The sequence below is a fragment of the Zingiber officinale genome, chromosome 3A (genome assembly GCF_018446385.1).
Source record: "Zingiber officinale cultivar Zhangliang chromosome 3A, Zo_v1.1, whole genome shotgun sequence".
NCBI lineage: Eukaryota > Viridiplantae > Streptophyta > Magnoliopsida > Zingiberales > Zingiberaceae > Zingiber > Zingiber officinale.
Genome location: NC_055990.1, coordinates 35,623,123 through 35,641,722, shown reverse-complemented (window position 1 = coordinate 35,641,722; position 18,600 = coordinate 35,623,123). Strand labels below are relative to the sequence as shown.

Below are 18,600 nucleotides of genomic sequence, written 5' to 3'. Positions count from 1 at the left end.
GCAACCACCACCGCCTAGGCAAAGCCTTTTAAGGAAAGCTAATATTTAATTTCCTTAAATAACTCTAGGTTAACCAAAAAGAACAATTGAATCACAAATTTGAAAAAGAAGAAAACACAAATTCAAAATAACTAGTATTTAGAATTCTTACAAAGAAAATAACTAGTATGATGCGGAAAAAAATTACTAGTTATACCTTCTCTTTGTAAGCTAATGACCTCGAGATCTTCTGTCGTATTCCTCGCCTCGCCTTGGACGTCGTGTGGGCGACGATCCTCCAAGATGAACACCACCCAAAAGCTTCCTCCTCTTCTTCTAAAATTCGGCCACCACCACCACCAAGGAGAAGAGAGCAAAAGGGAAAAGAGAAGGGAGAGAGGGGCCGGCCACTTGAGATCTCCAAGGAAAAGAATAAGAGTTGTGTCTCATGAAGCCTCCCCACCCCTTCTTTTATATTACTTGCCCAAGGCAAATAAGGAAAAACTTTTTACAAAAAATAAAATCATCCAAGAGTTTTTCCTTTTTCTCTTTTAATTTTTTCTTTTCTTTCCTCTTGATTGAATCAATCACCAACTTTGATTGATGATGATTTTATTTATTTTAATTATGGTCGGCCCCTTGCTTGGGCACCAAGCAAGGTGGCTGACCACCTCATCAAGAGAAAAGGAAATATATTTTTTAAAAATTTTACAAGAAGAAAACCTCTTATAAAATTTACAAGTTCTCTTTCCTAAAGTAGAAGTTAAAAAAGGAAAGTTCTAAAATTAAAACCATATTTTAAAATTTAAAACTTCTCTTATAAAATTTCCTTTTTTAACATGATGATAGAAAATTTTAATTTTAAAACTTATCTTCCTTTTTTTTTCTTAAACCATGAGGATGGTTAAAAAAGGAAAGTTTTAAAACTTTTAAAACTCTCTATTAAAACATGTGGCCTAATTCAAATAAGGAAAGTTTTACAAAATAAAATATCTCTTTTAAAACTTATAGTTTTCTACAAAGAGAAGATTTTAAAATTTTAAAACAACCCTCCTATTTGAATTAATCTTGGTCGGCCCCTACATGCTTGGTCACCAAGCAATAGGGTCGACCCCTATAAAGAGGATGTGGTCGGCCCTCGCTTGGTCACCAAGCATTGGACTGCCCCACTTCTTGGACACCAAGAAGAGCCTTACATTTGGATGGACTTGAGGCTATAATGAGGCTACGATAGGGACCTAGAAGAAAAATTAGTTTTGGCCTTCCGATGAGCTTGAGTATCTCGTGTTCGCCCCGAACACACAACTCAAGTTCATCGATAATAACTCAATCCACTAGAGAGTTATTACCGCACTACCGCACCAATCCCAAATTACATTATGGGCTCCTTCTTATCATGAGTGTGTTAGTCTCCCTGTGTTTAAGATTACGAACATCCACTAATTAAGTAAGTTACTAACAACTTACTTAATTAATATCTAGCTCCAAGAGTAGTACCACTCAACTTCATTGTCATGTCGGACTAAGTCCACCTGCAGGGTTTAACATGACAATCTTTATGAGCTCCTCTTGGGGACATTCTCAACCTAGATAACTAGGACACAGATTCCTTCTATAATCAACAACACACACTATAAGTAATATTATTTCCCAACTTATCGGGCATATTGATTTATCGAGCTAAACCTCACCCTTTGATAAGTCAAAGAAATAAATATTAAATGCTTGTTATTATATTAGGATTAAGAGCACACACTTCCATAATGACTAAGGTCTAGTTCTTTTACTAAGTCAGTACAAAAAGAACTTACCTAAATGGTCCTACTCAATACACTTAAAGTGTATCAGTGTAATTTATTAGTTAAGATAAAATAATACTTAATTACACTACGACTATTCTGATGGTTTGTTCCTTTCCATCTTAGTTGTGAGCAGCTGTTTATAATTTATAGAGAACCGACAACATGATCTTCTGAGTGTGACACCACACTCCATGTTATCTACTATATAAATTAATTGAACAATTACATTTAACAAATAAATGCAGACATTTACCAATGTGATTCTTGTATTTCAAAAATAAATATTTACAAAAGCTAGGCTTTTAGTATACACTTTAACAATATCTCACTTATACTAAAAGACTAAGCTGTCATATCTGTTGCCATACATCTGATTCTCATCCCCTCCATATGCCGATCAAAAGCTTTCGCCGGAAGGGCCTTAGTGAAAGGATGTGCCAGGTTATCTGCTGATGCAATCTTGGTGACGACAACTTCTCCTCGCTTGACGATGTCTCGTATCAGGTGGTACTTGTGCTCTATATGTTTACTTGCTTTATGGGCTCGTGGTTCCTTCGAGTTTGCAACTACACCACTATTATCACAATAAATTGTGATGATCTTGGGCAAACTAGGAATCACATCTAAGTCCATTAGAAAGTTCCTTAGCCACGCAGCTTCTTTGGCTGCCTCAGAGGCTGCCACATACTCAGCTTCCATGGTTGAGTCCGAGACGTATTTCTGCTTAACACTCCTCTATGTAATGGCTCCACCTCCTAGAGTAAACATATAGCCTGACGTAGACTTACTATTGTCCCTATATGATTGGAAGTCCGAATCCATGTAACCCACAGGGAGCAAATCGTCTGCTTGGTAAACTAGCATATAATCTCTAGTCCTTCTCAGGTACTTCAATATGTGCTTTACAATAGTCTAATATCCTTGTCCAGGGTTACTCTGATATCTGCTAACCATGCTCACAGTAAAACAAATATCAGGTCTCGTACACAGCATTGCATACATTAGGCTTCCCACAGCTGAAGCATAAGGAACTACCTTCATTTCCTCTATCTCCTTTGATGTCTTCGGAGACATCTCTTTAGATAAGGCTACTCCATGCCTAAAAGGTGAGAAACCTTTCTTGGAGTTCTGCATGCTAAAACGAGCAAGGATTGTATCTATATATGAAGCTTGAGATAGGCACAACATTCTTTTCTTACGATCCCTTATAATTTTGATCCCAAGAATGTGTGCACATTCTCCTAAGTCCTTCATATCAAATTATTTGGACAATCATACCCTTACGTCCGATAATACCTTGACATTGTTGCCAATTAACAAAATATCATCTACGTATAGTACAAGAAATACCACCACATTTCTGTTACACTTCTTGTATACACAAAACTCATCCGGACACTAAATAAATCCATATGACTGGATTACTTCATTAAACTGGATGTTCCAAGACCTTGAAGCTTGCTTCAGTCCATAAATGGACCGATTGAGCTTGCACACTAGATGCTCTTTGCCCTTTTCAATAAACTCTTTTGGTTGCTTCATATGGATATTTTCTTTAAGACTTCCGTTAAGGAAAGCTGTCTTGACATCCATTTGCCAAATCTCATAATCCATATGAGCGGCAATGGATAAGAGTATCCGGATAGACTTAAGCATAGCTACCGATGAAAAAGTCTCCTCATAATCGATTCCCTCTTTCTGAGTGTACCCTTTCGCAACAAGTCTTGCTTTGAAAGTTTCTACCTTCCCATCTGTCCCTCTTTTCTTTTGTAGATCCACTTGCATCCAATGGCTTTTACACCATCAGGTGGTTCTACAATCTTCCAGACCTTATTAGAGTACATAGACTCTATTTCAGAATTCATTGTCTTTTGCCAAGATACTGCATCTATATCTTGGAGTGCTTCATCATATGTCCGGGGATCAGGTTCATGTTTACCCGGGATCAAGTCCGAAGACTCTCCCAAAAACATGAATCTCTCAGGTTGCCTTACAACCCTCCCACTACGACGAGGCATCGTCTATGGTTGTGTATCATGTGTGACACGTGTTGCAGTCTCTTGTGGTACTTCATCTTATACTGTTGATACTGAAGTAGACGTGTCCTCTCTAAGTTCTTCTAGAACAATTTTGCTACTGGGCTTGTGATCCATTATATAGTCTTCTTCTAAAAACTGGGCATTGGTGCTAACAATGACCTTATGGTCTTTAGGACTATAAAATAAATCACCTTTTGTTCCTCTGGGATAACCCACAAACATATGAACTTCTGTACGAGATTCTAACTTATCAACATCTGGTTTCAGCACATGTGCTGGACTACCCCAAATCCGAATATGTCTTAGACTGGGCTTTCGCCCATTCCATAATTCTGTGGGAGTAGAAGATACTGATTTAGAAGGTACTAAGTTCAGAATATGCGCTGCAGTTTCCAGAGCGTATCCCGAAAACGAATTTGGTAATTCTGAATAACTCATCATCGATCTAACCATCTCCATAAGAATCTTATTCCTTCGTTCTGCCACACCATTCTGTTGGGGTGCACTAGGTGCGGACAATTGGAATTGAATCCCGACCTCTGATAAGTAATTCCTAAACTCTCCTAAGAGGTATTTGCCACCACGATCAGACTGTAGTGTCTTGATACTTTTACCTAGACGTTTCTCCATATCAGCCTTGTACTCTTTGAACTTATCAAAGCACTCAGACTTGTGACGCATCAGGTAAATGTATCCATATCTTGAATAATCGTCTATAAAAGAGACAATATTCAAAATCACCTCTAGCTTGGATAGACATAGGACCACACAAATCAGAATGAACCAATTCTAACGCTTCTTTGGCTCTATTCCCCTTGGCCTTAAAAGACCTCTTGGTCATTTTACCTTCCAAGCAAGATTCACAAGTTAGAAAATTTTCCAACTAATGAACCCAAGAGTCCATCAGCTATAAGCCTTTGAATCCTACTTAAGTTAATATGACCAAGCCTTAGATGCCAAAATACGCTTTGTTCATCTCCGAAGGTTCTTTTCTCTTATTGGAATTAGAAGATGTGTTATTAATTTCCATTTGTTGCTTTGTGAGAGAAATTGGATTTAAAGTATATAAATTGTCAACCAATGCACCAGAACAGATAATAATCCTATTTCTTTTTATAACCACATTGTTATTAAAGGAATCAGAATATCCATCCAAATACAGTTTAGAAACTGAAATTAAATTTTTTCTAAACCTGAGTACATAAAGATAATTTCTTAAAACCAATTTTCTATTCCTATCAAAAGATAAGTAGACGTCTCCCACTGCAACAACCGCCACCTTAGTAGCATTGCCCATGTAGACGGTAATCTCTCCTTCAGATAGTCGTCGGGTTTCCTGGAACCCCTACAAGGAATTGCGGACATGATCAGTGGCTCCCGTATCTACACACCAGGTGCTGGTAGATAACACCGCTAAACATGTTTCAACAACTAGAGCATGAGATATACCTTTATTGTTCTGATTCCTACGGGGACAGTCCTGTTGGGTTTTTGGGCCGCAAAAACTGATTTTTGCGTTGCAGAAACTCCGAAACCCTCATGCCACGAATCCGTGTGAAGAAATAAAATTATGTAAAACTTTCATATACATGTTTTCTACTCCTAGATCTACATTAGATCTACAAAAGAAAAAGGTTACCCTTGATGCAAAGCCCTTCGCAATCCCGCTCGTCCAAGGTTCGTCGCCGGATCTCGAGAGTATCAAAGTAGATACTCCTCTATGTGTATCCACACGAACAACTCGATGGAGAGAACCTCTAAGGATGTGCTAGCAACCTTAGTAGATCAGTAATGGTGGAGGAGAGGGAGAGAAGAGAAGAGCTTGAGGAAGAAGAAGGAGTTACTCACCAAGCACACAAAATGCACTAACTCCCTGATCTAAAGTGGCCGGCCACTTTAAGAGAGAATGTAACCTCCATGGGATGCCAAGAGTCACAACTCTTGGTAACTCCCATGAGGTGGCATCTCACTTATGCAACCATGATGATGTAGAGCATCATCATTGGTCCACTTCTTGCCAACTCACCAATGAGGTGGCAAATGGTCAAGTCAAACTTGAATCTTCATCTTCCTCTCAAGTCAAGTCAAACTTGACCACTTCTCTCCCATGGTTGATCAAATCTAACCATTGGTTCAAGTCAATTTTAATTTAATGAATCCCTATTCATTGAATTAAATTGATTCAATGAGTCTAAGTCCAAATTAGACTCATTTAATACATGAACCAAATTGAGTCCAACTCAATTAGCCTAATTTGGATTACTCTTAATCCAATTTGGTTCATCACATGAACCTAATCCTTTAGGTTCATCAAATGAACCTAATTTCCATCTAATTGCCCTTTGTGTGTGACCCTATAGGTTCTTATAACGTTGGCAATGCTCCTAAACCCATTTAGAAGCATAAGTAATGAACAGTATCTAGCAACACATCATTACTACCCAAGTTATAAGAATGTTGAGATCCAACATTATCTTGTGACTACTAATTATGACTCTTCACAATATATGACAAGTGTCCTTCTATCCTTGACATCTAGATTGATCAATGTGAGGCATAGACCGTGTCATCCTCTAATCAATCTAAATCTTGAACTCCAAGTAGACTCACTCAATCAAATGAGCTCGATATCTCATATTGACTCATTTGGACATGACCATGCATTTAGTGGTCTCACTCTATCAAGGATATCGATATCACTCCCGTCATATAGGAGGGATAGATCTCATCTACATCACTCACATCCCTCCGCATAATTTGTTACATACCCAGTAATCGCCTTTATAGTCCACCCAGTTACGGGTGACGTTTGACGAAGCCAAAGTACGTAACTCCTTATGTAGGGAACCATGGTGACTTCAGGTCCAAGGACTATTAGTCATACTAATAGACACATGAGAAAGTATATGACACTCATATAATGATCCATGATACTTTCTCATGGCGGGTCATTCAGTATGCATTCTCTAATGCATACCCATGTGTCAACTTGATATCTCCATATCCATGACTTGTGAGATCAAGTCATCGAGTTGACCTACATGCTAGTCTCGTCGCATTAATATTGTCCCTGAATGTTAATACTCGACTATGAATGATTAAGAGTAGTGTTCCCTAAATCATCTCACTATCGATTCAACCAATCGATTGATATAGGTAAGAACCTTCTACTCAAGGACACTATTATACTTAGTTATTTGGCACCAATACAAGTAAGTATAATAACCAAAACAAATGTCTTTATTTATATACAAGAATATGATACAACGAGTCCATACAACAATCATCAAATGATTGGCTCTAGGACTCTAACTAACAAGTCCGCCTTCCAATGCCCTGTCTGCTTGCAGATAAAGCACTTGCCTTTCGGCTTCTTCATTCCAGCTTTTTATCTTGTACTCTGGGGTTTAATCATCTTCTTTGCTGAAAAGACCTGTTTCTTCTTCTTCTTGCCTTTCGACTTAGAAGTAGAACCATTTTCAGCATAATAAATCTGAGAACTTTGACGAAAAATACCTTCTGCTGCCTGTATTCTGTCAGAAGTTCTGCCAACGTATACTCTCTTTTATTCATGTTATAGTTCAGGCGGAACTGCTCAAAACTTCTGGGTAGCGTTTAGAGAATTATATCGACCTGGGTTTCCCCATCGATTTCTCCTCCAAGAACTTGTATTTCATTTAGATAGGCCATCATTTGGAGGATATGATCCCTTACGGGTGTTCCCTCAGACATGGTGACTGTCATTAATTTTCTCATTGCCTCTTGCCTAGCAGTCCGACTCTGGTGCCCAAAGAGTTCTTTGAGATTGTTCATTATATCATAAGCTGTTGGTAAATCTTGATGCTGATGTTGCAATACATTTGACATTGATGCCAAAATGTAACACCGCACCATCTCATCAGCTTTTACCCATTTCTTATGATACTCAATCTCCTCTGGGGTAGAGTCACCGCCAGGTGCATCAGGGCAAGCCTCAGTCAGTACAAACTTATAGCTTTCAGCAGTAAGAACAATGTCCAGGTTTCTTTTCCAATCTATGTAATTATGTCCAGTAAGTTTGTTCTCTTTTAGTATAATGGCCAGTGGGTTGAAATTCATCCTAAGAATCACAAAAATAACTTTGGTCAGGACTCTAAATTTAGAATAATATTGATTCCTCAAACAATACTATTTTAAATTAACCAACACCTCAAAACACCGTGAATTTTGTATGCCACGATAGTATGGACGTATACAAATTCAACATTTGTAAAAGGAGAGTATAACCTATTAATTTTATTATCTTGTCAACCTAACTTTTTGACAAATAAAATTAATAGTTGGTTTCCTTCGGTCACACAAATAATAGCAGTGACTTCGATGGGGAGGATACTATTAGACGTGCCTAAGTGTACACCATTACTTGACACTAAGTCCATTAATAAGATTGTGCCCCTTCCGATGGGGAAGATCACACGCTCTTAATTAATTTCCTATATTCATCCAAAATGAAAGTTTGATCTAGTGATCCGCAAACAAACTCATCCGATATGGAGGAAGGCACTCAGAGCCAACGCGCAAGTTTGTTTGCATCACTTACAAACTAGTAATGGAGACCGTGGAATTTATTAAAATAAATCTCTCTCCCACTTAGTTATTTGAAGTGAGGAATTTTAAATTATCCTAGCATACATCACATGCATACTCACACATCACAGTAAATAAAAGCAATAAATATGGAAATTATTTTCCAACTATTATAGCATTTTTCTGTTATTGTCCTCCATGTGCTCCAACCCTAGCTGCTGCCATCTTTAGCCACCGTCATCGGGTCGAGTTGTCGATTCATCTTGCTTCTTATTCCGTTGCGCCTCTGGTCCTCCATAAGTACCACGCCTCACAAGAATCCGATCCACGACAAATATAGAATTTTACATATATCGATCCTATATTCCACAAGGGAATGTACATGTAATCTAGATCGAAAATAAAATTCTAAAATCCTAGGGCTAATACAGCTCCTGCTATATTAGTTACATACAATCATGCACACACAAAATATTACCCTTGACATGTCCAAGGGTCCAATCACACACAACATCTATAAGCCATAATAGTTGGAGCCTGCAACCAAAGAGTTAGCACATCCTACTATTATCCTGCATAAATTATGTATGACATGTGCATAACCTATTTGAATTCTAAACACACAGAGGCAAACCCTAGCTCTGATACCAATTGTTGGTTAGTCTTAGGAAAACGTACCGGTCCCACTATACAAAAATTTTTGTACAAGTGTCGAACCTTTTCTTAAATAACCTATTGTGTTCTTTAGAAGTTAAATTAGGAATCGCAGACGAAACTTAACATCATTGATTCCAAATTTAACTTATCTGTTCTTAATGGTTTAGATTTGAATCGCAAGCGGAACTTAACACTATTGATTCAAATCTACCTAAGTTATTAATTCCATAAATATTAATTTCCAAAATTAGCTTCTAGGACTGCATGGCGAGGCACATGGCCTTCTTGGATATGGGAGCAATCACCACCGCCTAGGCAAAGCCTTTTAAGGAAAGTTAATATTTAATTTTCTTAAATAACTCTAGGTTAACCAAAAAAGAACAATTGAAACATAAATTCGAAAAAGAAGAAAACATAAACTTGAAAAATAAATTCGAAAAATTAGATCTAATTGCCTCTTGTGTTTAGAATTCTTACAAAGAAAATAACTAGTATGATGCGGAACAAAATTACTAGTTATACCTTCTCTTTGTAAGCTAATGACCTCGAGATCTTCTGCCGTATTCCTCGCCTCGCCTTGAACGTCGTGTGGGTGACGATCCTCCAAGATGAACACCACCTAAAAGCTTCCTCTTCTTCTTCTAAAATCCGGCCACCACCACCACCAAGGAGAAGAGAGCAAAAGAGAAAAGAGAAGGGAGAGAGGGGTCGGCCACTTGAGATCTCCAAGGAAAAGAATAAGAGTTGTGTCTCATGAAGCCTCCCCACCCCTTCTTTTATATTACTTGCCCAAGGCAAATAAGGAAAAACTTTTTACAAAAAATGAAATCATCCAAGAGTTTTTCCTTTTTCTCTTTTAATTTTTCCTTTTCTTTCCTCTTGATTGAATCAATCACCAACTTTGATTGATGATGATTTTATTTATTTTAATTATGGCCGGCCCCTTGCTTGGGCACTAAGCAAGGTGGCCGGCCACCTCATCAAGAGAAAAGGAAATATATTTTTTAAAAATTTTACAAGAAGAAAACCTCTTATAAAATTTACAAGCTCTCTTTCCTAAAGTAGAAGTTAAAAAAGGAAAGTTCTAAAATTAAAACCATGTTTTAAAATTTAAAACTTCTCTTATAAAATTTTCTTTTTTAACATGATGAAAGAAAATTTTAATTTTAAAACTTATTTTCCTTTTTTTTTCTTAAACCATGAGGATGGTTAAAAAAGGAAAGTTTTAAAACTTTTAAAACTCTCTATTAAAACATGTGGCCTAATTCAAATAAGGAAAGTTTTACAAAATAAAATCTCTCTTTTAAAACTTATAGTTTTCTACAAAGAGAAGATTTTAAAAATTCAAAACAACCCTCCTATTTGAATTAATCTTGGTCGGCCCCTACATGCTTGGTCACCAAGCAATAGGGTCGACCCCTATAAAGAGGATGTGGCCGGCCCTCGCTTGGTCACCAAGCATTGGACCGCCCCACTTCTTGGACACCAAGAAGAGCCTTACATTTGGATGGACTTGAGGCTATAATGAGGCTATGACAGGGACCTAAAGAAGAAATTGGTTTTGGCCTTCCGATGAGCTTGAGTATCCCGTGTTCGCCCCGAACATACAACTCAAGTTCATCGATAATAACTCATTCCACTAGAGAGTTATTACCGCACTACCGCACCAATCCCAAATTACATTATGGGCTTCTTCTTTTCATGAGTGTGTTAGTCTCCCTGTGTTTAAGATTATGAACGTCCACTAATTAAGTAAGTTACTGATAACTTACTTAATTAATATCTAGCTCCAAGAGTAGTACCACTCAACTTCATTGTCATGTCGGACTAAGTCCACCTTCAGGGTTTAACATGACAATCCTTATGAGCTCCTCTTGGGGACATTCTCAACCTAGATAACTAGGACACAGATTCCTTCTATAATCAACAACACACACTATAAGTAATATCATTTCCCAACTTATCGAGCATATTGATTTATCGAGCTAAACCTCACCCTTTGATAAGTCAAAGAAATAAATATTAAATATATGTGCTTGTTATTATATTAGGATTAAGAGCACACACTTCCATAATAAATAAGGTCTAGTTCTTTTACTAAGTCAGTACAAAAAGAACTTACCTAAATGATCCTACTCAATACACTTAAAGTGTATCAGTGTAATTTATTAGTTAAGATAAACTAATACTTAATTACACTACGATTATTCTGATGGTTTGTTCCTTTTCATCTTAGTCATGAGCAACTGTTTATAATTTATAGAGAACCGACAACATGATCTTCTGAGTGTGACACCACACTCCATGTTATCTACTATATAAATTAATTGAATAATTACATTTAACAAATAAATGCAGACATTGACCAATGTGATTCTTTTATTTCAAAAATAAATGTTTACAAAAGCTAGGCTTTTAGTATACACTCTAACACAGGTGAGTACAGCTTCTTTGCTTGTTCAGTCTTCGCATTTCTTTTTTTTTATCAGGAGATTGTACTCCATGATTATTACTGTTAGATATATCTAACTATTCATGTCAGCTTGATGCCCACTGAGTTATTGAACTCACTCTGTTGACTTATTTTTATTTCAGGTTGAAGCCGTCAGGAGGTTCCAGTATCTAATCCCCACTAGGAGTCGAGATGGTTATCTCTTTTCGGACTTGTGTTTCGTTGTTAGTGAACTACATACTTGTAATGTGTGTGTTTGCACTCTTGGATTTTATATCGTGATTCGGGTATGCTGCCCATGTTTTTCGCTACAAAGGTTTTTCGTTGTAGTGGTGTAAGTTTTTATTAAATTGCGTGGTTGTGTTAGTCAGTCTGAGGCTGTACCATTATAACTGCGTGGATTATTTACATATTTATATTGTGTATGTTCCGGCCGTATTGGCCGAGGATTGAGGGGCTCTGAGGGTTATGTAGTCAAGTTTCAAATTGTCACCCGTATAAAGGAGATGCTGTCGAAATTTCTTCTGATAAGAACTTACTCGGAGCGTGACATTACTATATATATAATATTAATTAATATTGTAATGTATTATTTATAATTATATTAGTACTTTCAATTTTATTCATTTATTTATATAAAAATAAATAATTCGATAAAAATAAATAAATATTTAATAAAAATAATATAAATAAAAAAAAGTAAATATGGGCACTTACTATCTGCTACTTGCAAACATTAACAGCGAGAATGAATATAAACCCTTTTTATAATTTTATTTTATTAAAAAAATATAAATCGGTATCAAAATTTTAGGATCGATTTATAAAAATAGTGCGGGTAGAATTTATAACATAAACCTCCTGTTATAAATTATTCATTGCATCTATCTTATATAAGTACTTTCTAATTTATCTGATAGTTAGTAGAAAAAATTTATATGATTGTACCGATCATCCATAGGTAGTTGGATTTATCATTTCCATTGCATGTGTCCTAATGAAGATATAAATACATATATAATCATAATGATTTTAATAATAAATTAATTGTATTAGCTAAATAACTTGGAGCCTAGAGCTGGCATTGCTCATTAATGACTATTAATTACACAAGAAAGTGAAAGGAAAATGTGTCTTAATTAATTAAAAAACAATTAGTGCATTACCAATTAATGCGATGTTCTAAACAACAAAATATTTTCAAACCATATGATGCTAATAATTCATCGGAAAAAATCTGAAATAATTTTTTTTTTTGAAAGAAAAACCTGATGTCACTGATGATCACAAGCATTGAATAATCCATTGAATGATGCAGCCCCACTCATTTATTGGGCTGTTTGTACATATCCCACCCATAATTTTTTAAATTTATCCTCAAGGTACATGCATCATGATAATTTTCATAAGAGTCGTAAGTTTTTTATTTTAAAGAAAAATAAAGTTAAAGGTATTGTTTTGACTTAGAAATATATTGGAGATTTGCCTCAAAGTCTTTATGTGTGTGTTTTAGTTGACTTTTATAACTGTTTGTTTATAAAATATTTTATTTAATAATTACGTCCTTTTGGTTATAAAATCAAATTTCTTAGATTTTGAGTGAAATAATGAAACTATCATATTTAAAAATAAAACTAAGTGGGATGCACCTCATAAGAATACTCAAAAGTTGGTGCGCGTGATCTGCCTATTTATTGCCCCTTGATTGTTGCTTCCAACTAAAGGAGAGTCTCAATATGTAAAAATAAATAAATTATCTGTTTATTTTCTATATTACTTTCATCTAATTTATCTTTAACAAAAAAAAAACTAATTTTCACATGAAATTTAATTCAAATTTATTTTAAAATAATTTTTAAAAAACTTCTAAAATTTCTTTCTTAACCCATAGGAATAACCTTGGTAGGATCAAAAATTCTAGGAGAATAAATAACGCTCATGATTTTTTTTCATATTTTTTATAAATAAATAATATATGCAGTAGAAAGAAAGAATTTAAAAGAAGAATCACAAAGATAAAGCTAATACATTATTTTTACTTGGTTCGTAGGATATAGTAACTCTTACTCTAAGATCGACGATCATATTTTTATTGGGCAATCCATTAATAATTTTGAATAAGTACAAGTACAAAGTGATAATAGTTTAAGTGCTATAAATGAAATTATACCGACAAGTAAAGATTTGGAGATTCGTGCTTTCGATCGTCGAAGCAATATTACAGCGTTATCGAGTCATCTTTAGAGTAGCGCGCAAAAGAGTAAATCGTTGGAGTTGTTGTTTTTGAAATATCGGTTGAACCCTCCATTTATAACCTTGTCCAAGCGCCTGGACCAATCTCGGACGCCCCCATCAAGCTAAAGTGGCATGACCTCAACGAAACTCTATTTGCCAAAGTTTATCCCTTTCCGAGCGTCTGGACCTGTCTAGACGCCTGAACTTTGACATGTGTTGACAATCTGCCACCTCAGCTGGGCACCTCTCTAGGTTCGAGTCAATCCAAGCACCTGAACCTGGTCTAGGTGCCCGGACCTCCGGGTGCCTGGACCCTTCCCAAGTACCTGGAGACCCCTTTTCTTGCTAACTTCCATTTTCGATTTCCTGCACCAGAGAGATAGAAAAAACATACATAATATAATAATTTAAACGGTCTCAGGACTGTCTAATTCTGACTTTGGATTTTGCGTGCAACCCTAAGTCGAACCAACGTCTATTGTTCCCTCAACGGGAAACGTGTTCTCATCTAGTTTGAACTTTTTTTAAGCATCCGAGACTTCAGGACTTTTCACTAGACGTCTTATTCTTGACTCATCCAGTTTTCATCTTATGTCCACGACTTCTAGAACTTTCATCTACTGTCCTCGACCAATAGGATTTTTCACCCGATGTCTGCTTAATATTCATTAGGATTTTTACCTTACCTAAATTTAGCATAAGACTTTCTTAGCTACTTAGTTAGATTTATTAAAATCGTAATAATCTTTTGTCATTGTCAACTTGATTCAACGAATTTTATCATTTTACCAATGGTCAAACCTTGAATTAGGAGGAAATAGCGGTGGAATTAAATGAGGCATTTAATTAATGTGGTTTACTTTTCCATTTCCCTTTTACTACGTTACCTCCCCTTCCATTATTTTAAATTAATTAATTAATTTTAAATTTTATATATATATATATATATATATATATATATATATATATATATATATATATATATATATATATATATATATATATATATATTTTAGTGTTTAATTGATTGTTCCCAAATCTCAAATCGTTCCCAATCTTTCATTATTGCTGAGAGCGCTCTTCCACCGGCTCCGCTCATTAATTTAACTCACCGTCTCTTCTTCTTCTTCCTCCTCTTCCTCCTCCTCCTCCTCCTCCTATTTCTGGTTCCTCTCCTCTTCTTCTTTTCCTTCCTAGCCGTCGTTTCATTTCTGCTCTTCTTCTTCTTCTTCGTCGTCGTTATCGATTGATCATTTGAAATCGGATGGAGATCGCGGTTGCGTCGAGCGCAGGCAAGAGGGACCTCGTCACGCTCGATCTACTCGGCGCTGAAGCCTCCTCGAAAGATGTGGATTCTGCTGCTCTCAAGATTGCTCCTTTCGCAGATCTCTATCCGCTGGTATGCTGATTCTTGCGCCAATTTCGGGTTTTGGGGTGTGGTTTAGGGTTCTTATTTGTGGGCGGTTGTTTCTGCAGGACCTCAATCTGGGGACCGCGGGAGGGCAGGGCGACGCGGCGGGGACGACGGTGCGTGGGTGCCAGAGCGTGTGTACCATCGAGAAGGTGAAGTGGGCGCTGGAGCGGGTGGCGGAGCGGGAGACGCTCTGCGGGCGGGAGGAGGAGCGGAGGAGGGACGGCGGAGGCGAAGGCGGCGACGGCGGAGGATCTCCCTCGCCGTCCTCGTCCTCGTCGATCACGACGGCGTCGATCAAGCGGCGGCGCGAGGGAGGGGAGGAGGAGTGGGCGGACGGAGGCGACTCAGCCGGGGCCGGCGGGAGCCTCGTCGCCACCGGATGCCCCAGCTGCCTCTCGTACGTTCTGATCTCTAAGGGGGACCCGCGCTGCCCCCGCTGCCATTCCCTGGTCGCGCCGCCGCACCCGCCGCAGCACAAGAAACCCCGAATCACCCTGAACTTTTCCCTCTAGACCCCTATTATTTTCGGTTATTACGTGATAAACTTTTCTGTATTTTGTAAAAAGGAACAGAAGTATCAGTATTTTAAATTTCTTCTCCTTTTTTTGTTAAAATTAAATTAAAAAAACCGCACGCTCCTTTCGATAATTTAATTGCGAATCATTTAGTTGTTATTAATTTGCTCTGGTCGTCTGACCCATGAAATCGTATTTATTATTATTTTTAGTTGATTAATGTTAGTATATTTTGGTGAGTACTAGGATCGATCTCATTGTAAATATATATGCTAAACAATAAAGGCTTATGTATACCATTCCATTTATTTTTTATATTTAAAATGACTATTCAAATACTTCATTCACTTATATGAACAATTAAAAATAATAGATGAAATAATTTCAAGCTAAAAAAACAGTTAGCCAATTCAAATACTTCATTTACTAGAATATATAGTTAATTTCTATTATACATCTTCACTAGCAATCAATTGCCTTTTTATTTATGAGTCGACTATTATATGTCTAATTCCCACTCAATTCCTAAACTTTATTTACTTCATCCACTTTTCGCCGACAGTCTTCAACCATAACAAATTTGATATCTCAATTTTAATATCTTATTCCATGTGTTTAACTCATAAGTGAAATGAGTTTAATATCTCATTTCACTCATTGCACTGTGGTAAAAAGGTAATTTATTTGTTTTCAGCATTCTCGTTAATTCATCCCTAAATTAATACGGAGAAAATAGATCACGAATGACTACTAGTCATTAGTATAATGGCCAAACTATAAGAGAACATATATTCAAACGCGTTGAGTTTTAATCAATTCACTCGTTGTAAGATTTTTACTTAGAAAGTTACAATGAGTGAAATGAGTTTAATTTGAAGTATTTTGAGACATGCTCATGGAGTTTGGGTGAAATAAGTTTAATTTGAAGTATTTTGAGACATGTTTGAGACATGCTCATAGAGTTCGGTATTAAGAACAGTTAATTATGTGATTCAGTATGTTATCGTAAAAAATATAAGTTGCTTAATTAGTCAAAATTAACTTTAATTTTAAGTATCAAAATAAATACATAAGGAATATCTATTTTTCAAATGCCCCATTACAAACAATTGTTATAGAGAACAGTCAAACAATTGTTATACATTGTAGGGAGGTATCATCTCACCTCTTACTGTTCATCCTAGACTATATAAAAAAAAGAAAGATAAATTATGAAATTAATTTATAACAATATAATCGACCATCGGTTAGGGTAAAAGAAATTTAGGATCATACTGAATTTTGATGAGAATAGGAAACCTAATTTTGATATATTGATTCATCGTTTATGAATGACTAAAAACTAAGATCATTTTTTTAAGGGAAAGGAGGAATACAAAGTGATTCTGTCTAAAATCAGTGGAGATGGTGCGTTGGGTAAGTATCTCTAGTGTTGACTATGTGAAGATTACAAGATAGAAAAGATGACTCCGAACGGTCTTGTATGTCCAAAGGACTGTTAGCAACTGGGTCAAGGAGGGGGTCCCTAACTCAAGTACTCTGACGTTCAAGTCAGTGATCCAGTTGAAGGCGATGAACAATAGCTATGACTATGAGTATATAATATTGTGTAGCATCATATTGCGTACTTGCGCCTATAGATGGAAACCCCCTTTTATAGTGTTATTATTAGTCTATGCACTAATCTCAAAATGTTTTAAAAAAGGATATACTATAAAGATGTTCTGACATCTTTCCTAAAATGGATCTGTAATCCCTGTATTTGACAGGGTGAAAGTTTCTAATATACAATTTGCATATAGAATATTCTCTGTCATACGTAGCACAAAACATCAAAAAGGAATGTGAGGCAGTTGGGTTAAAGGACCCTTAATATGCATAACTAGTCAATAGACCAAGCCTATGATGTAGTCTGATCGGCTATTGCTTACCAAAGTGACCTGGTCAGATTTGAGGAATGTTGCAGGGACCTGTCTTTCGCTCGACCTCTCAATTTGGTACCAGAGTGTGGTCGAACTTAGTGTCCAGTTTGTCCTATCGGCTAGATCACTCGACCAAAATAATTAACTGTGTTAGCCCCAAGTGATGAAGTAAACCTTGCTCTAGATAGCACTGACTCGGCATAGAGTTTTATCAATACTGAAGGGATCAACATCCGACCGACCTAAGGATCCAGTCAGATGACCTCTCGATGGATACAATCGTTTAAGTTATCCTCGAGTATTGACCACCATATCAACTGACCATAGCTTTGATCTGACTCAAGGCCCCACCTTATTCACCACATCTCATCATAAAGTATGTCTATAAAAAAAATTAAAATACATCTGTTTAAAATGTAAAATATTTATTTAGATACTACACTGTATAAAAATTGTATATCTCTTTTTATTAGTATACATGATCCGATGGTAAAGATAGGGCCCTCCCGGTAGGAAGTCAAAGTGGTCAGTATTTAGGGTATGTGTCCGATCGGGCGAGCTACCTTCCCGATTGGCAAGAAGAGCAGCCGGCCCGACACCTTGACAGCTCAGCTTGACGCCGAGCTCCCAACGCTCATGAGGCAAAGAGGGAAGAGACAAAGGCCGAGCGACCATCCCGCTCGGCTAACAGGAGGCACGACATCGACCCGGCAGTCAAGGCTCCCTCGCTCAACAGGGTGGAGTTGGCTATCGAATCACCATCCGAGCGGACATCCAGATCGGCCTGGCCTTGGTGTCGCCTGGAAGGCGCTAATCGAGTGGTGCCTCCTCTCGGCGCGGTAGGGGATAAAGGAAGCAGTTGGCGATATCTTCTTAGGGACCAGTGTCTCCGACAAGGGGCATGGTCAACGGCGTGGTCAGACAGAGAATCATACGATGGAAAGTTTCACTGTCACATCAGGGATATGCTCATGCTATTAAGGTATGGTGTCAGACACACTTTTCTGACACGTCAATTC

The 18,600-nt window shown here is 37.0% G+C and overlaps 1 protein-coding gene across 1 annotated transcript; it reads left to right on the top strand.

Annotated features, from left to right (window-relative positions):
- The first annotated feature begins 14,761 nt into the window (after positions 1-14,761).
- LOC122053663 lies at positions 14,762-15,743 on the top strand. The gene is made up of 2 exons (XM_042615664.1): positions 14,762-15,129; positions 15,207-15,743. Exons 1-2 carry the CDS (start codon positions 14,995-14,997, stop codon positions 15,654-15,656), a joined length of 585 nt encoding a protein of 194 aa, XP_042471598.1. The 5' UTR covers positions 14,762-14,994; the 3' UTR covers positions 15,657-15,743.
- Positions 15,744-18,600: the final 2,857 nt, after the last annotated feature.